This window comes from Arachis hypogaea, chromosome 2 (assembly GCF_003086295.3).
Source record: "Arachis hypogaea cultivar Tifrunner chromosome 2, arahy.Tifrunner.gnm2.J5K5, whole genome shotgun sequence".
NCBI classification, from domain to species: domain Eukaryota; kingdom Viridiplantae; phylum Streptophyta; class Magnoliopsida; order Fabales; family Fabaceae; genus Arachis; species Arachis hypogaea.
In genome coordinates this window covers 100,049,495-100,075,564 of record NC_092037.1, presented here as the reverse complement: position 1 = coordinate 100,075,564, position 26,070 = coordinate 100,049,495, and the positions used below count along the sequence as shown (strand labels likewise).

The following is a 26,070-nucleotide window of genomic DNA, read 5'->3' as shown; positions in this document are numbered from 1 at the left end:
TTTGTATGACTTCCAACATTATTACTCTCCGCAATGATTTCCAAAAAAATATTTTTGGACTTTCTCTAGGCCCATGAAGTAAGCTAAAGCTTCAGTGGTAATTCATATGTTCTTAATATGCTGTACTTAAGTTCAAATTTTGACAAATGTGTCAAGTATTGAAAAGGAACTTTTTAGTGTTGTATAAATGTGTTGTATTGTGATATCTAAAATTAAAAGTTGATCAATCTATCTGATAAATTTGTAAAAACTTTTAATCTTAACTAATAACTATGAATAATTTATATGGCCTAAATTTACTTTTCTTACTTTTATATAAGTATAGTTGTCCAACAGGTAGGAAAAATAATTACTAAAATTGAAAGAATAAATTAAACATGTAAAATATAAAATTGTAACATAATTTAAACAGTAAAATTATTTGACTTGGTAGAAATCGAAATTTTACTTTATCCAATCAACTATATATTGACAGAGAGTAATATGAAATGTAAGATATGTTCTTGTTGGCATTCAACTGATTAGGTAGACTCAACTTGAGATTTGCAGTTTTGTTCAGCTACACACAGTTATAAAGTAGCACTTTGACAAATAAAAAGAAAAAGAATAGAAATCTAAGGAGCTATGGCCTCTATTTCCATATGGCATGTGTAATGTTTGAAGAACACCAATAAATATTACCAAAAAATATAAATAGATTCTAATATAATCTCAGCCAGCAAACCAAAATAGAAGTCTTATTTGGCAGTCATCTTAATTAGGGTATTCCACATCCTAGTTCATCATCCATTTCTCTCTTTACAAACCCTTTTTCAGCTATTGCCAATTCCTTTCTTGCTCTTTCAAGATCTGTCTCTGCTAAAATCATCAGTTCTTTCAGGTTCCTCCTCTTAACCTCTAGAGCAACTACACTACCCTTCAGCCTTTTCACCTTCATCAATCTCTCCGCATAATTTTTCATACTCAATGCAGATTCAACATGGGGCTTTAGCCAACTCAAGTCATCAAACTTAACCATCTCAAGCTCCTCCCACAAATCTTGAAGCTCCTTACATGCATCTTCATTCATGTCCTTCACCTTTTTTGTCTTTAGAAAATGCAACACTTTCCCTAGAGTTGTGAATGACCATTCTGTGAACTTCTGGCTCCGTTTTCTCTTTCGATGGCTTTCAATAACGGAAGGATGCTTCAAACATGCTTCCTCCAGCAGATTAACATGGTCTTTTTCTATTTGGCATAGACCCTTGAAATTGATCAACTCATCACATGTTGATGAGCACATTTCCTTAGGCAAGTGATCAACATTAGTATCTTCGTGTCCTGAATTCTCGACAGACACCTTAGCAACAATTATGCATGTGTCCTTCACAAGAAACCCTTCACTAGGGTCACAAAATTCAGCTAAAGACACAAAGGATGGGAAACCATAGGCAGCAACCACTCCTGTGCTGTTGTGCTTGTAGGTATGCACGCCCACTAGCAAAAGCAGAATAGATTGGAATTAAAATAAGAACAAGAGAATTGAGTGAAAAATGCTCCATCTACTGAATCCTTCATAACATGATCATTCATCTATGAAAAATTGTCAAAAATCATCCAAAAGGCAGCACTATGACATGCATGAGATTGCTAGAAAATAAAAGTTTTCATCAATAAGACAAATGATACTGATAAGACTCAATTAAAAGCTTTATATATGTAAACTTCACAATAAAGAGAATGAAGAAATCGAAATAGTAGTGTCAGAAGTACCATGTGTTATGGTGTCATCAGAATAGAGCTGATTAATTAGAGACATCTTAATGTTAGCAGTTTTGCTCCAACCAACAGGAAAATTAGCATTATCACCAACAGACAAATAGATTGACAAGCAGTTTACTTTATTCCCTTTTGGATGTATACGAATCCGCCTAAAAATCAAATCCAAAGCATATATATGTTACGTTGGTATAAAGGTTTAGGAAAAGAAACGAAGAATAATTTAGAAAAGTATCATATTGATTTCTTCACTTGATTACAAGGTTCTTACCAATATATAGACCAAGAGAACGCTAATGAGTACGCTAATTATAGAAAAATATCCTAATAAATTACATTGTTTTTTTTTTTGATTCTCTTTGATATTTTCCTGATTTTGTTCCCTAATTATAATATTCTAATAATATATATATAACACAAATAAAACAATGTACCAAAGAGAATACCTATTAGTGAATAATTGCAAAATACATATATAGGAGTTGGTTGCAAGCAAGTACCATGGATGCTTGCCAGTGAAGAAGTTCTCGGAGTAGAGCTTGTCGCACTTCAATTTAGAGAAGTTCTTGATGGTCCATGTGTACTTTGAGGTGATAGTTGTTTCAACCTCTCCTTGATCCTCCATTTCTTCAGCTCACCACGTAACACTTGTTTGTGTTTAACATAATTTCGAAACATTATCAATGAAACTTAGTGGTTGTGAATGTTTCTGGAAACAAACATCAAGCATGCATGCAACTATGCAAGTACTTCTTTACTTACTATGTACCATGGTTATGAGACAACTATCTATATATTTTATGTTCAAATACATTGATTTTCCAGTGTATCAAAAGAATGAAAACCACATTTATTTTGAAACAACATGAGTAATGGCTAACTAGTTATAGATCAAGGATCTTCTGTCTTAACCCTGAGAGTATTCAGAGAGACTCTACAACACCAAATTTTAGCACCCAGCACCAGCATCATTGTTAAAATTTCACCCCAACTAATTTTCTCATAGTTAAAACTGACAAGATTTTAACAATACCAGTGATTGGAAAGTTAAGACGAAATGTATTTTCATAATCCAATTGCTGAAGATTATACAGCCAGAGACAAAAACATGCAAATGTGTTTGAAGAATTGAGAATTCTAAACTAACAACTATATGTAATAAACTCAAACTCTTTCTATATATTCAATAAGAATGATAAAAAAATCTGACGGGTCTCACCAATAAGAATGAAAAAAATAAAAAATAACAAAATAAAAATTTAGCCCTAAATCATTAACCATTGGTGAAATGTCAATGATACAGACGTTATAGAATAATAAGATAACATAAGATGATAGGTTGATTGAGAGAAAGAGGTTTACCTGAGAAAGATGAAAACTTGGTAAGTGGTAAATAGTAAATTCTCTTCTTTGATGCTTGTTGAAAGCTCTGTTTTCGTTTCCCTCTATGTAATCCTCAAAGCTCTGGTTTTTAGTTTTTACTCCCTCGCTTGCAGAATCCTTTGATTGAGTTTCCAAGAATTCTTTGGATATAATTTTTCCGCTTATTATTTTTTGTGTGGGAGAGAGGTGAGTGTATCTCACAATGATGGGAGAAGAGATGAGTTTTTTATTGTTACGGTGTGAATAAATCGGAGGGGGACCTCTCCGATTTATTTCATTTTTTAAATCAACAATCACAAATCGGATGGTCCGATTTGTGTTTTTGAAAATAAAAAAATTTTTAATGTTGAAATCAGACTGTCCGATTTCTATTTTAAAAAATAAAAAAAATAAAAATGCAAAACGGACCATGCGATTTGTATTTTTTTTTTATCAAACAAATCGGACCCTCCGATTTGTACTTTACTTTTTTTTTCAAACAAATCGGACCGTCCAATTTGATTAAAACACCATATAAAAAAAAAACACCTAATCTTCCCATAACAATGTATTACACATATATTTATACAATATAAAAAAAAATTAGCCTAATTTTTTCTCGGTTACGGTTTTACCCCCTCAAAGCTTTCACTTATTTTTTTTTTAAGAATTAAAAGTGAGGTTGGAACCAAAACTTTTTAAGTGAGAAAAAAATTATGTCATGGGCTTCACTTTTTAATTTCTATTTGGTGCTAAGGTTATGAGTTTATTTTTTTTCAAAATTAGGAAGGCTCGAACTCCCATTTTTTAGGTGAATATTGAAAAATGATGTATCATTTAAGTTATAATTCATTAGTTAGAGTTATGGTTTTCATAATAAAAAAAATATAATATCCTTATTTACTAGAATATAATAATCAGAATGAGTCATTGTGTATTGTATTTTTAAGATATTATCCATTTTTTTTAATCTCAATTGATTTTATATAAAAAGAATAAAAAATATAAAAAACTTATATATTATTTTTTTTGGTGACTAAAAACTTATATATTACCATACTTTACTACCCCTCAGTTACTTTCTTTTTCTTATGAGGAGCTTTCAATTTTTTTTAATCATATCAACAAAATTAGTATCTACTTTCATTTTTTCTAGGGTATACTTTTGAATCGGTCTATAAAAAAGATTCCCAATTTTTTTCCTAACAATTTTTTTATTTTCAAATGGAAAAATATTTTTGTTATTTTTTATTTATGTATAGTTCTATCTATCTATATAGTTATTTGGACTCTTATAAATAAATAAAAAAAGTAGTCACTCATTATTTAAAATGATAGTACAATAGTGTCAAAATTAAACTTAGTTTAATAATCTACATCTATACAATGGACTTGTTTATTTTCATCATCACTACAAAATGCTTACAAAGTTATTTGAAAAAGCAAAGTTAAAGGGAAAAAAATTTTATTAATTAATTATGATGTATAAGAAAAAGAAAAAGTACAAAAATTAGTGATCATAATTCATAATAAGGCATACATGTTACCCTATCGAACATTCTATAATTGACAAAAGTAGAATACTAAATAATAGAATTATTATAAAGTCCTAGAGACATTAGTGTTTTGAATTATACATAATGATAGAGATCTAGCTAGTAAGCAGAATACAAAAATATATTTATATATAATCTTAATCTAATTAGGGTTTAGGGTATTATTCCATATCCTAATCGATCATCCAAATCTCTTGCTACAAAACCTTCTTCGGCCTTTGCCAATTCTTTCTTTGTTGTTTTAAGATCAGCATCTATAGAAATTACCTCTGCTTTCAGGGTCTTGGCTTTTTCTTCTAAATCAACCACATTAGCCTTAAGCTTTTTCACCTTGGCTGCATTCTCAAAATAGGTCAAAGCAGATTTAACATGTGGCTCCAACCAACTCAAATCATCAAATCTAATCTCAGCTTCTTCCCATAAATCTTGTAACTCCACACGAGCATGATCACTCTTCATGTCCTTAACTTTCTTAGTCTTTAGAAAATGCAAGAGTTTCCCTAATGTTGTGAATGAAAGTTGATTGAACCTTTGGCTCCTTTTTCTCTTTCTATGGCTTTCAATAAGAGAAGGGTACTTTGAACGTGATTTCTCTACTAGTTTAACATAGTCTTTCTCCATTTTGCATAATCCCTTGAAATTTACTAACTTTTTTTTTTTTAACCAAAGATAGGAGACTCGAACCCGCAACCTCTTAATTGAGTATGGGGAGATTATGCCATTTGAGCTATTACTCATTGGTTTAAAATTTACTAACTTAGTATCAAATGAAGCATTGTTGTCATTGAGATAAACTTCGGCAACAATGATGCATGTCTCGTTTACAAGAAACCCATTATCGAAGTAAAGAAATTTGTCGATATCCATGAAGGATGAACTACCAATTGTAGCATTGCTATCGTTTAAGTTGACGGTGAAATCATCTGGAAAATTGACAAAACTAAATTTATACAAGTTTTTTACACTTTCCAATAAACATGGCCTTAATAATATTAATACACTATATAAATAATTAAATAGTTATATGAAGAGATGAAAGCAGGATGGATGGTTATGGATGATAATGTTCATATATATACGTCTTAACTTTCGGAAATAATACTCCAAATTACTTTTCCAAATATTTTTTTGTCGGAAAAGTTTAGATATAAATATATTTTAATCACAAAATATTTTATTTTATTAGATAAATGAATTCTAATATCAAAATTCTAGTAAAAAAATTTTAACAAATAATAATAAGTTTAATCTCAGTCAATAAATTTAATTAATAGTTAAAATATTTTTTTTCGTTTCTTTAAATAATGAAATTGAAAATGAATAGCTTATAATTAAAAAGAGAAAAAAATATGAACGTACTTCTATTATTGTATATAGACAATATAAAAAATAACAATGTAAATGGAGTAAAGAGAAAATTTATAAATGTGACAAATAAAAAAATTAAATTTAAAAATTGATACGGTTAAGAAGTCACTTAATTAGGAATTAGTATTAGAATTTCAAATTTCAAATTTTTAAGTAGAGTTTGTTAATTAGCTAGTACAAATTTTAAATTTTTAAATAAAATTTTTTAATTAAATGTTCATTGTTCATCAAGAATATAGGAATTTGTATGAAGAGATGAAAGCAGGATGGATGGTGTTACGGTGGGTAACCGGAGATTAAAAGAATAGATGGCGCTAGTTAGCCCAATCGTCCGCGGATGGTAGTCTCCGAGCTAGTTCGTATGCTGGAGTCTCCTTCCGACTTGTATACGCGAATGAATGGGGGGTGGTACCTGCAAAGACACTTCGATGCCTAAGTTAGCAAGGGTGTTAGCAGGTCTAAAGAGTATTGGGCTTAGAGATACCTGAGGGGTGTCAGTGTATTTATAGTAGTGAGCCAATAACCACCGTTGGAGTAGTGCCGTATCTTTTGGGTGTTAACCGTCCCTCTATCTTAGGGAGGTTAAGATATGGCTTGATTGAAGTGGTTAGAGAGATTTTAGGGGCGGTTACTCATTTGAATGAGTGTTTATCTGCCAGTTAATCTCATGTCTGACTTCTTTAGAGTAAGTTGTAGTCAACACCGACTTCTTATATGAAGGTCGGTGCTTAGCTAGGCTTCATTCTTCGGATTAGGCCTTTTATTTGGACCTGGGCCTCTATTATTGGGCCAGGGTATGAACAGTGCCCCTACTCGAGCCCAAGATCTGTATAAGACTTGGGTTCGAGTATTTTACTCGGGGTCGTAGCCGACTTTCTTGGAGGAAACACGGGTTTTCAAACCGACGTGATTTTCGCGACCTTTTGTTTCTGACAGTTACTTCTATTCTAGCGTCGTGTCCGTTAGGGATGCACTTAGGGATTGATGGCTTTGGTAACGGTGCACTCTCATTAATGACTGCTCCGCTTTTACCATTATGCCCCTTAGCATGTTTATAAATACTTTCCCTCTCTTTCATTTTTCCGTTTCTGCAATCTTTCAAACTTCTTCTTTCTTTGTTCGTGCTGCATTCTTGCGTTTGGAGACTTCTGCTTCTTCCAACCTTCACTTTCGGATAAAGGTTAGCTTTTCCTTTCTCTTCTTCGCACTTTTCGTATTGACTTTACTTTGTAGAGAAATAGGTTTGTGGACTTTTGCTTGGTTCCTTTTTCTCCTCTCTAGAGACCTTTGTTTTTGATTTTTCCTTTTCTTTTTCCCTTTGTAGGTTTCCTCATTTTTCCTTAGAGAAAGAAAATGGCCTCCGTAGATTGGGTCGATGTTACTGTTCTAGGGGAGGAGCCGTTGGTTGATGCAGAGTTTATTACTCATCTTCGCACCCACCACCGGCTCTGTACTTCAGATGAGGATGAGCCTAAGTATGAATTGCTTGTCCCTGGCTCAGAGGACCGAGTTTGTCATAGGAGAGCCAACGAAACGGCTCCCTATTTCTTCTTTATGTATGAGTGCATGATCACCCGTCTGGGCGTCTTTCTACCCTTTTCAGATTTTGAGATGTCTGTTTTGCAGCATTGTCGGGTTGTCCCTACCCAGCTTCACCCCAACTCTTGGGGTTTCTTGAAAATTTATCAATTTATTAGCCATGCTCTGGATTTCCCGACCTCTCTGAAAATCTTTTTCCATCTTTTTCATATGACCAAGCCTTTTAGTGGGCTGAACAATAAACAACAATGGGTTTCCTTCCGAGCCATACAAGGTCGGAGGATTTTTACTCTTTTTGATGAATCCTTTCATGACTTTAAAAATTTCTTTTTCAAAGTGCAAGCTGTAGAGGGTCATCACCCCTTTTTTCTGGATGATAATTCTTCTCCTCGCTTTCCTTTATACTGGCTGGAGGCCTCCCCTTGTGAGAAATATGGTCCGGATGACCTGGATGAAGTAGAGGCTGCCGTCGTGGGGTTCCTCCGAGAAGTGTGGGGGAGGGCCCCATATTTGGATACTAAAAAGTTTCTCCAAGGGTCTCCGACCTTTATCCAATCACAGCTAGGTAGTTTTCTCTTGTCTGTTAGATTCCCGACTTGTTAACTGATCATTCTGACTTGTTTGATTCTTTAGCTATTGTTTTCTTTTTCAGAAATGGCAAAGACAAACGCTCAAGAATCTTTCCAGAGGGTCCAGGAGGCTAAAGCTAAGTCTCGCGCTCGGTCTGGTGATGCCAGGGTTATCTCTCCTCCTCCTCCTCCTCGGAACGTTGGGACTCTTTCCAATCCCATGGTGATTTCTTCTTCAGCTCCCTCTCAGTCGTCCCCTGTCGTCCGACCTTCCCCTGATCCCAAGAAGCGCAAGACCTTAGAGTCTGGTTCTTCTGGTGAGGTTAAGGCGGATGCTCTTGCGTTCGTCCGAAAGAATATCTATCCTCATGCTCGTATAGGCATGGATGATATGTCTGTTCGGAGCCACCTTACCACTATGATCGAGGAGAGTCTCAAAGCGGCGGGGGTCTGTGGCAAGCTCTTGGATATTTTTGAGAAGGCTCCTCTCAGCTCTTTAGGGATGACCTCGAGGGTCGAGGAGCTGGAAGGAAGACTTCGTGCATATCAAGAGCATGAGGGAGAGTTGAGGAAGGAAATTGCCAAGCTGAGGGAGGAGAGAGATACCCTCCGAGAGAAAGGGAAGGCTTTACAGGCCCAATGCAACACGGAGATGGATCTGAGGAAAACAGCGCAGGCCAGCTATCAAAGCTTATTCAAAGATCTTGTGTCTGTGAAGACTGACCTGTTGAATTCTCGGAAAGCGTATGAGGAGTTGGAGGACTCTATTGCTGATGGTGCCGAGGAGTCTTGGAGGATCTTCCTGGAGCAGGTCAGAGTTATTGCTCCCGACAAAGTTGTTATTGACGGCGCCATTGTAGATCCTCCTGCCCCTGTAATTGTTTCCGAGTCAGAGTTGAAGACTCGGGGGCAGAGGATTATTGAGTCTCCTCCTCGTTCTAAAGACGCTCCGAGTTCTTCAGTAGTTCCTCCGATCTCTTCATCTCCCATGGATGCTTCTGCTGGCGCTCCTCCTAACTCTGGTGGTGGTGATCCGTCTACTCTTCTTCCTAAAAAATGATCTGTGGCTATTTGGGGGTCCGGCCTGTGGGCCCCCCGTTTTTAAACTCTTTATTTATTTATTTTTGGTGGTGTTGGTTGAACAATTTTTTCTGGCCTTTCCAGGCCGTAAACAAAATATTAAAAAATACCCTTTTTGATAAGGGTTTTTAAGTTAACAAAATGGATACCCTTTTTTGGATAAGGGTTTAGATTACCTTATGCGTGTATGCTTTTTGGTTTTTTGAAGTCCCCTTGATCTTTTCTTGAAAACCTTTCCTTTTGGCTTGTTTGTTTTGTTTAAGGACTTTTGGGACAGCCTTTAAACTTTTTCTAGGTTTTCCAATCTCTTTTTGTTATCCCCTATACTCGACTTTGTTTTAGCGAGTTCTTATGACTTAGGTTATTCTTGCGATACGTTTCTCTTCTACTCGGTTCTTCGCTCCGATTTATGGGTCGGAGTATTTCCGAGCTTTTATACTCGGGTTCTCATTTCGACTTAGGAGTCGGATTGTTCCCGAGTTTTTACGATCAACTCATATAACCTCTTTACACCGACTTGTACCTCGTCGTTTTATCCTGACGACCATCTAGGTCGGTTCATGGGATTTTCACGTTTTGTCGAGCTTAAGTCGGCGCGTTTCGTAGAAGGACTTAGAAAAAATAAAAAGGATTTTATAAGAGATATTGTAGATGAAAAAGATCTTTATTTATTGGGGGGGTACCTTCTTGCTACTAAGGGTTTTTATAGCCTATTTTCCCTTAGCCTCTACTATGATGCCTCGTTAAAAACCCTTCTTCAGAAAAAACCCTTTTGGGAAAAAATCATGAAGCTGGGAAAAGAGTACATCAGGGAGTAGAGTTCGCTTTTAACTGTAGTACCTTTTCATATTACAAGCATGCCACGACCTTGGTAATTCAGTGCCGTTCAGGTCGGTTACTTTATAATAACCTTTTCCTAAAACTTCATTGACTTTGTATGGTCCCTTCCAATTTGCGGCGAGCTTTCCTTCTCCTGTTTTGTTGACTCCAATGTCGTTTCTGATTAAGACCAAGTCATCCGGGGCAAATGTTCTTCGAATGACTTTTTTGTTGTACCTTGTAGTCATCCTTTGTTTCAATGCTGCTTCTCTTATCTGGGCATCCTCTCGGACTTCGGGAAGCAAGTCGAGCTCCTCTTTGTGCCCCCATATGTTTCCGACCTTGTCATGGAGAGTTACCCTTGGGCTTTGCTCATTGATTTCTATTGGTATCATGGCTTCTACGCCATAAACTAGTCGGAAAGGTGTTTCTCCCGTGGCGGATTGGGGGGTTGTCCTGTAGGCCCACAGCACTTGAGGAAGCTCTTTAGCCCAAGCTCCTTTTGCTTCTTGCAATCTCCTCTTTAGCCCTGCCAGTATGACTTTGTTGGCTGCCTCGGCTTGCCCATTAGCTTGTGGGTGCTCCACCGAGGTGAACTGATGTTTGATTTTCATACTGGCTACTAAGCTTCTGAAGGTAGCGTCGGTGAATTGGGTTCCATTGTCTGTAGTAATGGAATAAGGTATCCCATATCTTGTGATGATATTTTTGTAGAGGAACTTGCGACTTCTTTGAGCGGTGATGGTGGCCAATGGTTCTGCTTCTATCCACTTTGTGAAGTAATCTATCCCCACGATCAGGTATTTGACTTGTCCTGGCGCTTGGGGAAAAGGACCTAACAAATCCATTCCCCATTTTGCAAAAGTCCATGGAGAAGCGATACTGATGAGCTCTTCTGGTGGAGCTACGTGGAAATTTGCATGCATCTGACATGGTTGACACTTTTTCACAAATTCTGTGGCATCTTTCTGCAAGGTCGGCCAGTAGAATCCAGCTCGGATTACTTTCCTGGCTAGTGACCTTGCTCCGAGATGGTTTTCGCAGATCCCACTACGTACTTCCTCCAATACCTCGGCGGTTCTTGAGGTCGGTACGCATTTTAACAACGGTGTCGATATCCCCCTTTTGTAGAGGATATTTCTCACCAGGGTGTAGTGTTGTGCTTCCCTTCGGACCTTTTTAGCTTCTTTTTCGCCTTTAGGGAGGATGTCGAATTTCATGTATTCGACTAAGGGGTTCATCCATCCGAGGTCTAGACTGACTACCTCAAGTACTTCTTGTTTGTCTTCTATTTTTGCTATTGAGGGTTCCTGGAGGGTTTCTTGAATCAGGCTTCTGTTGTTCCCTCCTAGTTTGGTACTTGCTAACTTGGATAGGGCATCCGCTCTGCTGTTTAGATCCCGAGTTATGTGTTTGACCTTGGTTTCTGCAAAGCGCCCAATGTGTTCCAAAGTTTTTTCCAAGTACCTCTTCATATTAGGGTCCTTTGCCTAATATTCTTCGCTTATTTGGGAGGTCACCACTTGTGAGTTGCTGTATATCATCACCTTTGTAACACCGACTTCTTCTGCCAGCTTCAATCCAGCAATCAAGGCTTCGTATTCTGCCTGATTGTTCGAAGCTGGAAATTCAAATTTTAGGGAAACCTCTATCTGGGTTCCTCTTTCATCTACCAATATTATGCATGCGCCGCTTCCTGTTTTATTGGAGGATCCGTCTACATAGAGTTCCCATGTAGTCGGTTTTTCCTCTTGATCCCCTGCGTATTCTGCCACGAAGTCGGCGAGGCACTGGGCTTTAATTGCTGTCCGAGTTTCATATCTCAAATCGAACTCGGAGAGCTCTATTGCCCATTGAACCATTCTCCCTGCAACATCCGTCTTTTGGAGGATTTGCTTCATGGGTTGGTTCGTACGGACTCTTATTGTGTGAGCTTGAAAGTAAGGTCGTAGCCTTCGTGAGGCTATTACTAAGGAGTAGGCAAACTTTTCTAGTTTGTGGTACCTTAGTTTAGGGCCTTGTAGAACTTTACTAATGAAGTAGACTGGATGTTGTCCGACCTCGTCTTCTTTTATCAGGGCCGATGAGACAGCCTTGTTTGCTACGGATAAGTACAGGACGAGGTCTTTCCCATGTACTGGTCGGGTTAGGATAGGAGGTTGGCTTAAAAACTTTTTGAACTCTTGGAACGCCTCCTCGCATTCCGGAGTCCATTTGAATTGGCATCCCTTTCTTAATAAGGAAAATAGTGGAAGGGATTTTAGTGCCGATCCTGCCAAAAATCTGGAGAGGGCTGCAAGTCGGCCATTGAGCTGCTGGACTTCTCTCAAACAAGTCAGACTTTTCATTTCTAGGATGGCTCTACACTTATCGGGATTGGCCTCAATCCCTCTTTGTGTTAGCATAAATCCTAGAAATTTTCCTGCCTCCACCGCGAAGGCGCACTTTACGGGATTTAGCCTCATTCCATGCAGCCTTATGGTGTCAAAGACTTGTGAGAGGTCGGACAAGAGGTCGACTTCCTTCTTGGTTTTTACCAGCATGTCATCGACGTATACTTCCATTAGGCTCCCCAGGTGAGGGGAAAACACTTTATTCATCAACCTTTGATATGTGGCTCCTGCATTCTTCAATCCGAATGGCATGACCACGTAGCAGAAATTGGCTCTGGGTGTGATGAATGATGTTTTCTCCTGGTATGGCTCGTGCATCGGGATTTGATTATATCCCGAGTAGGCGTCCATAAATGATAAGTATTGGTACCCCGAGCTGGAGTCCACTAGGGTATCAATACTTGGTAGGGGATAAAGGTCCTTAGGACATGCCTTATTTAAGTCGGTATAGTCGACACACATTCTCCACTTACCATTCTGTTTTTTGACTAGCACTACATTGGCTAGCCACGTTGGGTACTTTACCTCTTTAATGAAGCCAGCTTCCAGAAGCGCCTGCACTTGCTCTTCTACTATTAGGGCTCGTTCTGGGCCGAGTTTGCGTCCTCTTTGTTGTACAGGTCGGGATCCTGGATAAACCGAGAGCTTATGAGTTCCGGCTCTATCCCTGGCATGTCAGAGGCCTTCCAGGCGAAGAGGTCGGAATTATCTCTTAGGAGCTCGATCAATTTTTGTTTTAGGGTTTCCCCCAAGTTGGCTCCTATATGAGTGTTTTTCCCTTCCTCTTTACCGACCTGAATCTCCTCGGTTTTTCCTCCCGGTTGTGGTCGCAGCTCTTCTCTGGCCTTTGCGCCACCGAGCTCTATTGTGTGAACTTCTCTGCCCCTTCTTCTCAGATTTAGGCTTTCATTGTAGCATTTCCTCGCCAATTTTTGATCTCCCCTTACCGTTGCTATTCCTGCTGAGGTCGGGAATTTCATGCAGAGGTGGGGAGTGGATACCACTGCTCCGAGCCGATTAAGGATAGTTCTGCCGATTAAAGCATTATAAGCTGACCCCACATCAATGACTATGAAGTCTATGCTCAGAGTCTTTGATTTTTCCCCTTTTCCAAAAGTGGTGTGAAGGGGCAAAAATCCTAGTGGTTTTATTGGCGTGTCCCCTAATCCGTATAGGGTGTCAGGATAGGCTCTTAACTCTTTCTCGTCTAACCCTAGCTTGTCGAAGGTAGGCTTGAAGAGAATGTCTGCCGAGCTTCCTTGGTCTACTAGGGTTCTGTGGAGATGGGCATTTGCTAGGATCATAGTTATTACCACTGGATCATCGTGTCCAGGGATTATTCCTTGCCCATCTTCTTTTGTGAATGAAATAGTGGGAAGGTCGGGTGTCTCCTCCCCGACCTGGTAGACTCTTTTGAGATGTCTTTTGCGAGAGGATTTGGTGAGTCCCCCTCCTGCAAACCCTCCTGAGATCATATGAATATGTCTTTCTGGAGTCTGCGGTGGTGGGTCTCTTCTATCCATATCATCTCGCTTTCTCTTTCCATGGCTGTCCGACCTTTCTATGAGATATCTGTCAAGCCGACCTTCTCTGGCCAGCTTTTCTATCACATTTTTAAGGTCGTAGCAGTCGTTTGTGGAGTGACCATATATTTTATGGTACTCACAGTAATCGCTGCGGCTCCCCCCTTTTTTATTTTTAATGGGTCTAGGGGGTGGCAGTCTTTCAGTGTTGCAAATCTCTCTGTATACATCCACTATAGAAACTTTCAGGGGAGTATAAGAGTGATATTTCCTTGGCCTCTCGAGACCGAGTTCTTCCTTTTTCTTGGTTTCCCTTTCCCTCTCTTTTGTTGAGGGAGGGGGCCCAGGTCGCCAACTCAGGTCTCTTAACTTGGCGTTTTCCTCCATATTGATGTACTTTTCAGCTCGTTCCTGTACATCACTTAAAGAAATGGGATGTCTTTTAGATATGGACTGCGAGAAGGGTCCTTCTCTAAGTCCATTGACTAGTCCCATTATGACTGCCTCTGTGGGCAGGTCTTGAATCTCCAAACATGCTTTGTTGAACCATTCCATATAGGCTCGTAAAGATTCTCCGACCTCCTGTTTTATTCCCAGGAGGCTCGGTGCATGTTTCACTTTGTCTTTCTGAATTGAGAACCTCATCAAAAACTTCCTTGAGAGGTCTTCAAAGCTAGTAACCGATCTCGGGGGGAGGCTGTCGAACCACTTCATCGCTGCTTTTGATAGAGTAGTCGGAAAAGCTTTGCATCGCGTAGCGTTGGAAGCATCGGCTAGGTACATCCGACTTTTGAAGTTACTCAGGTGATGCTTTGAATCCGTGGTTCCATCGTAGAGGTCCATATCAGGGCTTTTAAAGTTCCTCGGAACTTTTGCTCTCATTATGTCCTCGCTAAAAGGATCCTCCCCACCTAAAGGCAGCTCTTCTTGTTCATCACGGGAGTTACGACCTTTGAGGGAGGATTCTAACTTTAAGAGTTTTCTTTCCAACTCTTTTCGTCGTTCCATATCCTCTTTTAGGCTCTTTTCAGTTTTCTTTTGTCGCTCCCGCTCTTGTTCTAACTGTTCCAGGCAGCTGTGGACTAACCCCATGAGTTCAGTTACGTGGGATGGTCGTCCTTTTTCTGACTCGCGTCTTTCTGAGGAGTTTACCTTCGGGTTTTTTACCCCGGAGGTGCCTTCTCTATGCTGATTATCGACTTCCTGGTGGAGGGCGAGGTCCACATCGTTATTGCCTGTGTCCAGATTCTCTTGCTCAGAATCTGTCTCCACATGGCCTTCTTCGTGGGATCTGTCCGCCATCGATGGATGATCTCTCGGGTCCCCGGTAACGGCGCCAATGTTTCGGTGGGTAACCGGAGATTAATAGAATAGATGGCGCTAGTTGGCCCAATCGTCCGCGGATGGTAGTCTCCGAGCTAGTTCGTATGCTGGAGTCTCCTTCCGACTTGTATACGCAAATGAATGGGGGGTGGTACCTGCAAAGACACTCCGATGCCTAAGTTAGCAAGGGTGTTAGCAGGTCTAAAGAGTATTGGGCTTAGAGATACCTGAGGGGTGTCAATGTATTTATAGTGGTGAGCCAATAACCACCGTTGGAGTAGTGCCGTATCTTTTGGGTGTTAACCGTCCCTCTATCTTAGGGAGGTTAAGATATGGCTTGATTGAAATGGTTAGAGAGATTTTAGGGGTGGTTACTCATTTGAATGAGTGTTTATCTGCCAGTTAATCTCATGTCCGACTTCTTTAGAGTAAGTTGTAGTCAATACCGACTTCTTATATGAAGGTCGGTGCTTAGCTAGGCTTAATTCTTCGGATTAGGCCTCTATTATTGGGCCAGGGTATGAACAGATGGTTATGGATGATAATGTTCATATATATACGTCTTAACTTTCGGAAATAATACTCCAAATTACTTTTCCAAATATTTTTTTGTCGGAAAAGTTTAGATATAAATATATTTTAATCACAAAATATTTTATTTTATTAGGTAAATGCTAGTAAAAAAATTTTAACAAATAATAATAAGTTTAATCTCAGTCAATAAATTTAACTAATAGTTAAAATATTTTTTTTCGTTTCTTTAAATAATGAAATTGAAAAGAAAAATATGAACGTACTTCTATTATTGTATATAGACAATATAAAAAATAACAATATAAATGGAGTAAAGAGAAAATTTATAAATGTGACAAATAAAAAAATTAAATTTAAAAATCGATACGGTTAAGAAGTCACTTAATTAGGAATTAGTATTAGAATTTCAAATTTCAAATTTTTAAGTAGAGTTTGTTAATTAGCTAGTACAAATTTTAAATTTTTAAATAAATTTTTTTAATTAAATGTTCATTGTTCATCAAGAATATAGGAATTTGTTAATTTAAGAATGATTTTATTAGTTTCGTCATAAATAGTATCAATCCTATTATTTGTCGATAAAAAAAATAAAATTAAATACAATCTAAAAATTAATAACCTTATAAATTACATAAATTTTGAAAAAGTATTTAAAAAGAGAGAAAAAAAATGAAAGTACTTCTATTCTGTAAAAATAATTTAAAAGATAACAATGTAAATTGAGTAAAGAAAAAATTTATAAATGTAGTAAGTAAAAAAATTTAAATTTAAAAATAGAAACGGTTAAGAAGTCACTTAATTAGGAATTAGTATTAGAATTTCAAATTTTAAATTTTTAAATAGAATTTTTTAATTAGCTAGTACAAATTTTAAAATTTTAAATAAAATTTTTTAAATTAATTCAATGTCGAAACAACATTAGAAATAGAATTAAGTATAGAAAAAAGTCAAATTAATTTTTTTTAATAGTATAAATAACCTTACATTTTAATAAGATTGATAATTCTATTTACTTTAATATTATAATTTAAAAAGTAACAACTTAAGCAAATAATAAATTATAATTTATAAATAACATTTTAAAAATTTTTAGTGATGATACCTAAGCAAATTATTAGTTCAACAATATTAAAAACTAAGTACCCAACAACCTAAGAAAGCATATTTAAAAATTTAAAAGGTAATAGCGCAAGCAAATAATAAGTTATGATTTATAATAAAATTTTAAAATATTTTAGTGACTGACACTTAAACAAATAAATTTTCAAACTCAATGTATGACCATCACGTCAGCATAAGAACTTTCTATTTGTATTGCTATAAAGATAAAGATTTTTTTTTAAAACAGTATAAATAACCTCACATCTTAATAAGATTGATAATTCTATTTACTTTATTATAATCCTTTGTAATTAGCATAATAGCTTATAAATTATATAAATTTTTAAAAAGTATTCTCAAACCCAATTACTTACTTAAAAATTCAAAAAAAAGTATATTTGAATTTAAATTTAAAATTCTAAACATGATATTTTAATTAAAATTTATAATTAATTTTTTTTAAAAAAATACACATTAAAAATTAATAACTAACTTAATTGTATCAACAATAATTCAAAAAAAATTATAACTTTATGACATTAAATATTAAATTAGAAATTATCAGAATATCAACGGTGAGAATCATTAAAAATAAAACTACAAGTAATAACCAAATAACTTCAATTTATATTTTAAAAAATTCTAAATTCCAAACATAAAAATCGAAAAGAACTAAAAGAAAAATAACAACTCAAGAAAAGACAATGTTTCCACCAAAACAAACATATGCTTGACATTATTCTATTAGATAGACTCTAAAAGGGATTCCAAAATATGTGCATCCGAATTCTCAAGTTTCATTCTCAATCTTGATCTTCTTGCAAGTTGAGGTATCCCCTTCCACATTCGAATCTTCCGGCTCTTAGGATAGTCACTTAGTTGGTGTAATAGCATTTTCCAACCCTTCAGATTCACCATTGGCCGTAACTTCATTGGAGAATTCAAATAACAAATTATGTACTTTTACCACGTTAAATTAAAGACTTCTTTCTAACCTTTGATTTTATCTCACTAATATTTTTTTAATAAAATTAAGATCTAATTTTGAGAGAACAAAAAAAAATGTATTTTTTGAACAAATATCTTAACACTTTCTACTTTCTCCTCTTTAATGATTGAGGATGCCTTTGAAATTAGAAGCAAACCACCGTGTAGTGAACATTCTAAAATTATAATTAATTATTAATTATTATTTATAAATTAGATACTACTAATGACCAAGGAAGCAAAAAATAAATTGATTTTTAATAGAAAGTACACTTATAATTATACTCACAATTTGAATAGGGTGAGCATCTTTGAATTTATTTATGAGGTCCACATTATCAATTATCTTCTTAACTTTATAAGAAGATGAAAAATATGGATCATCAGATATTTGAACTTCAACGATGAAGAGAAAGGTCTTATCAATTAGAATGAGAAAAAGTGTAGGTGTATCCGATAGATCTCCTTTCTGCAGAGTATTACATAATATATTAATAATAAATAATATAAAAATTACCATTAAAAATATCTTCACTAATATTTTTAGAAATAAATATTGGTTAGAACTTACCAATAGGAATGGATCAAATATCTCTACACAACTCTTTTCAAAACTTGTTTTGCCTCATTATCAAATACTATAAAATATGCAAAATAAAATAAAATAGAATTGATGAACAAAAATCAAAGAACGATTAGATAAGAATAAACAAATAAATTTAAAATATAAATAATATAAATTTAAAATAAAATAGAAAAATATTAGTAGAAAACTCACGTCTTCATCGAGCCAAGCCATCTCAATTGAGTATGGCAATGGAGAATTTTCGTAACTTGGTAGTGTCCATAACCGTATCACTCGTATACATACACATAAATTGTCCATAATAGGATTGATGCCTGCAATTTTGTGAATACCAGCCATTGGAATAAGTAGATTGATTTTGAATATATGTAAAGAAAGGGATTGATGTACTTTAAAGCCATAAACTATTGATAATAAGTAGTTGTAACAATGCTTCCTATGAATTCGACATTCAAACTTCCTGAAAAATTAAAGTGACAAAGAGTAGTATATGATCCACAATAATATTCATAAGTTGAAATGTTTATACAAGTTATTTACACTCTCAAATAAACATGATCTTATCAATATATATTAACAGTGGCGGAACCAGAAATTTCATAAGAGGGGGGCCAATTAAATATAAAATATAACAAAAAATTAACAAAATATGATTTGTAGCATATATATCAAAAAAGTAATTATATTATATAAAAGTCAATGTTCAACTACATACTTTAAGATTTTGATATTTTTAAACTTGCTCGACGATGCTTCATGGAACTAAAATCATCAATTATCATCTCTGAAGTGAATTTTGAAGCAATTTCCTTTTCAATATATACAATCATACAATCTGCTAAAAATTCATCTTCCATCTTGTTTCGAAGCCTTGTTTTAATAATCTTCATAGCTGAAAAGGCCCGTTCAGTTGTTGCTGTTGTCACAGGAAGAGTCAAAACAAGACGAATTAATCTATCAATTAAAGGATATATATTTGATTTTCCTGTCTCTGTCAATTTTTGACACAATTCAGCAAGAGTAGACAAATTCTGAAAATCTGGAGCTTTAACCACATCAAGTTCATAATGTTGTAACTCATAATCCAATTGAATCTTTTCTTGCTCAGAAAAATCTAAAGAATAGAAATTCTTTACAAGATTGCATATGTTGCAAACACTGAATAACTTGAAAGCATCTTTAGGATCTAGAGATGTACTCAGTATGAGGAGCTCGGTTGCTTGCTCACTAAATCTACTATTTAGCTCTTTCAATTGAAAATCTATCACGCTAGTAAAAATGTCAACACGATAGTGGTGTTCAACAGTGACAACATCCTTTTTACGACGAGACCGAATTATGTCACTAAAAGAAGCACCCATATCAGGTATCTGAATAGCATGATCATTGCAGAAAGAACTAACTTTCTCCAAAAGTGCTCCCCAACTACTATCTCTTAACTGTTGAATCAATGACTTTGTACTAGAAACCAGATGCATAGCATTCAAAATGTCTTGAGATTTTTGTTGCAATGCTTGACAAAGTTTATCAGTGATTCCCATGATTTCTTTCATCATATGCAAAATGAAAACAAAATCAAATGATAATAAAGATTTAAGAGCATAAGTAGCATCACCACGTTGAGAATATGTAGATCCATTAGTAGCCAAATCTTCCAGAACTGAAGTTGTTGCTCCAAACATACGTAAAAGGCTACAAATTGAGTTGAAGTGAGAGCTCCACCTGGTATCTCCTGATCTTTTTAATGTGCCAATTTGATTTGCTCCTCTTCCTGTTTCAATTTGATTAGTTGCAACTAAATGGGAAATTTCAGTTGCATAAGCAGATCGTAATTCATCATTGCGTTTGCAAGAAGAGCACACAACATTGATAATATTACTCAAACTTTGGAAAAAAGCATGAACATCAACAACTTCTTTAGCCGCAGCAACAAGAGCTAGCTGTAATTGATGAGCAAAGCAATGAACATAATATGCATAAGGACATTCTTGAATAATTAAAGCTTGTAACCCTTTCCACTCTCCACGCATATTACTAGCTCCGTCATACCCTTGACCTCGAACATTTTGAATGTTGAGATTGTGATGAGATAATGCAGAACAAATCTCTTGTTTTAGAGTAGCAGAAGTAGTATCTTTGACATGAACAACATCTATTAGCCTTTCTTTGACAAATCCATGCTTATCAACAAATCTAACAACAAGTGCCATTTGTTCTCTTCTAGATTCATCTCTAGCTTCATCAACAATCAAACAAAACTTTGCATTACCAATCTCATTGCGAATTTCATTTTGCACCTTTCTAGCAAAAACATGTAGAATTTCCTTTTGAATAGAAGGTGATGTGTATATTGCATTTTGAGGAGCATTATCCAAAACAACTGCATCCACTTCTTTATTGTAAGAAGCTAATAATTTTAACATTTCAAGAAAATTTCCTCGATTCTGAGACTCATGACTCTCGTCATGTCCCCTAAAAGCACAAGCTTGAAACGTTAACCATTTGACAGTATCAATAGAGGCTTTAAGACGCAATCTATTGCTTAAAACTTGTTGTGAGCTTTGCTTAGCCAATACTTTGTCAATGTGACATAATTGATTAAGCAAATCTTTACAAGACTTAACAGCAATATTATGAGGAGAATTAAGAGATTTACCCGCATGAGATAAAAATGCACAATCCTTTCCATTATTCACTTTTTTCCAATTGCGAAATCCTCCTGATGTGAATGGACTTGATTTTCTAGAAAATAAATAGCATGGAAGACAAAATGCAGCATCCACTTCTGGCGAATGTTCTAGCCAAGAAAAACTCTTAAACCAATGAGCTTTGAAACGACGAGGATGACTTTCTAGACCACAAAGAGGGTACTCATCCATAATAAATTGATATGGTCCAAACTTTATGTATGCTCTACGGATTTCATCTTGTTGATTGATAGGATAATTCCAAATTTGCGGACGCTTTCCGGGATCACGCATCAATGTATCAATATTAACTTGATCTATTTCAGTCCTTGCTATTTTGGAAGCAGGGGGTTGAATATCTTGCTCAACAAGTTGTGTCACAGGTTGTTCAATAATATTTTGAACATTACTCAAAGAATCTGAAGCTGAATTTTGTTCATCATATATTCTCTCTTTTCTCTTGAAAAATGAGTGAATTGTTTTCATCTTTGACATTTTTAACTTAACTTGAACTATCTAACAAAAAAAAACAAAAATAATTGCATATATATTATTTTCTTAAAAAAAAATATTAAACCTATTGAGCAATAACAAATAATTTTAGAAACACAAATATATAATAACCAAAAATAAAGTTATTGATTTACCTGATTATTTTTTGTTCCAAGTCTCACAAAAAAATAATTCTATTGAGTTTTGTCCTCACTTCAATCTTTGAACACTGTCCATTATAAAAAAAAATTAATTATTTTAAATAAATAATGTAAATAATACTTGACATTGTCATTAACTTAAAAAAAATTGAAATATACCTCTTTGAATCTTTGTTGTGCATCAATGGTTAATATTTTGTTGTTCACTTCTCTTCAATGGTTTTTCTTCGTATGTCTTGTTTTGGTATGGAAAGAAAATTAGAATGAGAAGAGTAGAAGACCAAAAGTTTGGGAATCACTAAAAGAGAGAGAAAAGTGGCGCTATGCCTATGATAGTTTGAAACAAATATTTGAAAAATGTACTAGGGTTACTTTAATTAATAGTATGGGCTTGGGCTAGTATAATAGAACCATTTTTATTAATTATTAGAATGGGCTATTTGTTAACAAGAGCAACAATAATTCAAATATCTAATACATAATGCAGTTTTTAGTTTTTTTAATTTATAAAATTTTGTAAGTTATATTTTTTTTAATATTATATATAAAAAAATTTAATATTATTAATTATTACTATTTACTATTTTTTTAAAAAAATTTGGGGGGGACCATGGCCACCTTAGGTCCCCCCGTGGATCCGCCACTGTATATTAATACACTACCTATCTACATAGTTAAATGATGAGAGCACAAAAATGGGATAGATGGTTATGGATGATAATATTCAATCACATACCTTTTGTTTCTGTCATTTTGTCATCGATCTGATTAATTAGGGACAACTTGAAAGTCTGAGTTCAGTTCAGGGAAGTAGTTGATGGTCCATGTGAACTTCACAATTGTTTCCACAGTTGCTTTTTGATATTCCATTTCCTTAGATCAAGAAAACACTTATGTTGAGAACTATACACACAAGTTATCTTGATTTATTTATATATGTGAGTGGAACAAGAAGCTACGTAACATGAAAGTTGAAAAATAACTTTTTTTTTTTATCATTTTTTTGTTATAAACATCCTTGTTAGCTAACTCTTTTTTCAATACAAAACTTTTCTTGTTCCTTTAATTAATTAATGGCCCAATTTTTTTTAGATAAAAAAAATGTTAGAGCACCAACATAATTTATTATTTTTAGTCCGTAATTAATTAATAATATTTGAATATTTATTCAAATGAATTGGTCGTTTTTGACACCACTCCGTTTAGCACTAACAGAATAATCTGATGTGTCACGTCAAGCCAATGCCTTAGCCGTTAAACACCCCTTGTTAAATTAAGACAAATTAATCTCCTTAAGCAAACTATTTCTTAGGCGGATAGATCACAAGAAAATCACATATGAGATAGATAGGTCCTTAAAAAACTCATATATCAATCAAATAAGTCCTTAATAATTTCATTTAACAGTCAGCTAAACTTTTCCATCTCTTCAAAATCAGATTTTATACACATAATTCTAATACTATTTCGGAGTCAAACTTGCCTTACACAAACATAGTCACGGGTATGCAACTGTTCTCACAAGACTACAAATAGAATAGCAGCAATACAAATATAATCACAACAATACAAATATGTTTAGGCCGTAATAGAAAAAAGTAATAGGACAAAAATTTGTGATTATATACGGCATACAAGTTACCCTACTTAACATTCTATAATTGACAAAAGTAGAATACTAGATAATAGAATTATTATAAAGTCCTAGAGATATTAGTGTTCTGGATTTTACAGAATGATAGAGATCTAGCTAGTAAGCAGAATACAAAAATATATTTATATATAATCTTAATCTAAATTAGGGAATTATTCCATATCCTAATTGATCATCCAAATCTCTTGCTACAAAACCTTCTTCAGCCTTTGCCAATTCTTTCTTTGTTGTTTCAAGAACAGCATCTATAGCAATTACCTCTGCTTTCAGGGTCTTAGCTTTTTCTTCTAAATCAACCACATTAGCCTTAAGCTTTTTCACCTTGGCTGCATTCTCAAAATAGCTCAAAGCAGATTTAACATGTGGCTCCAACCAACTCAAATCATCAAATCTAATCTCAGCCTCATCCCATAAATCTTGTAACTCCTTACAAGCATCATCATTCTTCATGTCTTTCACTTTCTTAGTCTTTAGAAAATGCAAGAGTTTCCCTAATGTTGTGAATGAAAGTTGATTGAACCTTTGGCTCCTTTTTCTCTTTCTATGGCTTTCAATAAGAGAAGGGTACTTCGAACATGAATTCTCTAGTAGTTGAACATAGTCTTTCTCTATTTTGCATAATCCCCTGAAATCCATAAATAAAGCTGTGGACTTCATAACTAAACATGGGTGATTTTGATCATGATCAAGTCCTAAATCATTGACAGAAACCTCAGCAACAACAATGCACGTGTCCTTTACAAGAAACCCGTTTTTGGGGTCAGAAACCATGCCTGAAAGTACTCTCAAGGAAACAACAGCAACTCCTTTTTCGAGCCGACGAATATTGATATTCTCACTCTCTGGCAAAATCACAAATCATAGGTCAAAATAGAGTTTGATAAGAAAAAATGCCGCTAGATGATTAATCAAAAGGACAAAGGATATCCATCAAAGAATATAATGATACCATTTATTATTGTGGATTTGCCTTGAAGCTGATCAACTAAAGAAAGCTTGAAGTTAAGAGATCTCCATCCAACAGGAACATTATCAATATCCCCAGCATAGAATCGATCTACCAATAAGACTCGTAAATAAATGTTGGGGATACCTGAAATAGCTATCTGCCTAAAAGAAACAAAAGGTAACAATATATATAATTAAGTACACATGCAAAATCACTTATATTGTAAGCAGTTAAAGTTTTCAACTTTGTGGAGTCAAGGTCCAGAATATTTTTGACAAATCCAAAACATTAGAAACAAAATAAAATGAAATAAAAAGTTAAAAAGTAATATTTTGAAAGAATGAGAAATGCTTAGAAGAAAAAGGTATCGTTGTAAGTACATACCAGGAATAGGGGCCGACGAAGAAAGTGTGGGAGTAGTAGTGATTGAAGAACTTACTAGAGAAGTTGTTAATGGTCCATGTGAACTTGCCAGTTGTTAAAACCTTTTTTTCTTGTTGCTCCTTTTCCATTCTCCTTTTTCTTCTTCTGCACCTTGCTGGGTTCTGCATCTGCTTCAGAAAGCTCAAGCTTGCCCAACAAACAATGTGCGTGTCTTTTCAGTTCTGAAATGAAGATAGGCGAGTCAAAGTGAATCTCATCTTCCATATCTCGGTGACACGTGGCCGACCAGCCAAAAATCAGACGGTGCGTGTTGAGCACCAGAAATCGGATTCTACAATTTCCATTTCCTCCAGGACACGCCAGCATAGGCTAATTTTTTTTATATTGGTTAAATATATGTGTAATACATTGTTATTGTTATTGGAAGATTAGATATTTTTTTTTTTTGGTTTGCAGGTATTTTTTTTATACGGTGTTTTATTTAAATCAGACGATCTGATTTGTTTAAAAAAAAATAAACTATAAATTGAAGGATCCGATTTATTTGAAAAAAAACTACGCAGGGTCCGTTTTGTATTTTTTATTTTTTTTATTTTCGAAAACATAACTCTTCTCTCTCCCACACGAAAAAAAAAAAGGTGCCCGCCACCATATGCTTGTATCACTTTATTTTTTTTAAGTTATTTTTTCAAATATTATACTTTTATACACATTTATTTTCTTAGGTTGGGAGGAACTATGTTTCTTAATTTATTATCATGTTCAATAGAGATGGGTGATGAAAAATGTGATACAAAGCATGTAAAATAAGTAATACCATTATAGTATTACAATATAATGAGGGTTAATTAATAACAAGATATATTATTCTATCTTAGACTTACAGTAGTTCACATGCTAGTTATCATTGATGGAGAGTTTTTGGATGGGAAAAATATTTTGTGGTGCTCAAAGGACCAAGTTCTATGAAAAAATTGTCAACAATTTTAAAGATGATTTGTAAATATGATTTTTTTTACTATAGATTTTTATAATGGAGGAAATAGTTGGTTTTTTTTTTTTGAGATTCCCATCACTAATATTAAATAAGTCGCAAAAAAATCACATATCATATAAATCCCTAAAAAAATCATATATTAAGCAAATAAGTTCTTAATCATTTCGTTTAAATCCTTCAATCTCCCTAAAACTAGATTTTATACACATAATTCGAATACTACTTTGCAATCGCTTGCTTTACACGAA

The 26,070-nt window shown here is 34.9% G+C and overlaps 3 protein-coding genes across 3 annotated transcripts; all 3 read right to left on the bottom strand.

Annotated features, from left to right (window-relative positions):
* Positions 1–485: 485 nt before the first annotated feature.
* On the bottom strand, positions 486–3,304 carry LOC112756897 (MATH domain and coiled-coil domain-containing protein At1g31390). Its single transcript, XM_025805503.3, has 4 exons — positions 3,121–3,304; positions 2,259–2,405; positions 1,753–1,910; positions 486–1,476 (listed from the first exon to the last, which is right to left on the bottom strand). Exons 2-4 carry the CDS (start codon positions 2,381–2,383, stop codon positions 758–760), a joined length of 1,002 nt encoding a protein of 333 aa, XP_025661288.1. The 5' UTR covers positions 2,384–2,405; positions 3,121–3,304; the 3' UTR covers positions 486–757.
* A 14,365-nt stretch (positions 3,305–17,669) lies between these two features.
* Positions 17,670–21,479, bottom strand: LOC112756888 (uncharacterized). The gene is made up of 2 exons (XM_025805499.2): positions 19,635–21,479; positions 17,670–17,852 (listed from the first exon to the last, which is right to left on the bottom strand). The coding sequence occupies exons 1-2, from the start codon at positions 21,477–21,479 to the stop codon at positions 17,670–17,672; spliced, it is 2,028 nt and encodes a 675-aa protein (XP_025661284.2).
* A 1,914-nt stretch (positions 21,480–23,393) lies between these two features.
* On the bottom strand, positions 23,394–25,176 carry LOC112756881 (uncharacterized). The gene is made up of 3 exons (XM_025805494.3): positions 24,826–25,176; positions 24,442–24,602; positions 23,394–24,334 (listed from the first exon to the last, which is right to left on the bottom strand). The coding sequence occupies exons 1-3, from the start codon at positions 24,990–24,992 to the stop codon at positions 23,637–23,639; spliced, it is 1,026 nt and encodes a 341-aa protein (XP_025661279.1). The 5' UTR covers positions 24,993–25,176; the 3' UTR covers positions 23,394–23,636.
* Positions 25,177–26,070: the final 894 nt, after the last annotated feature.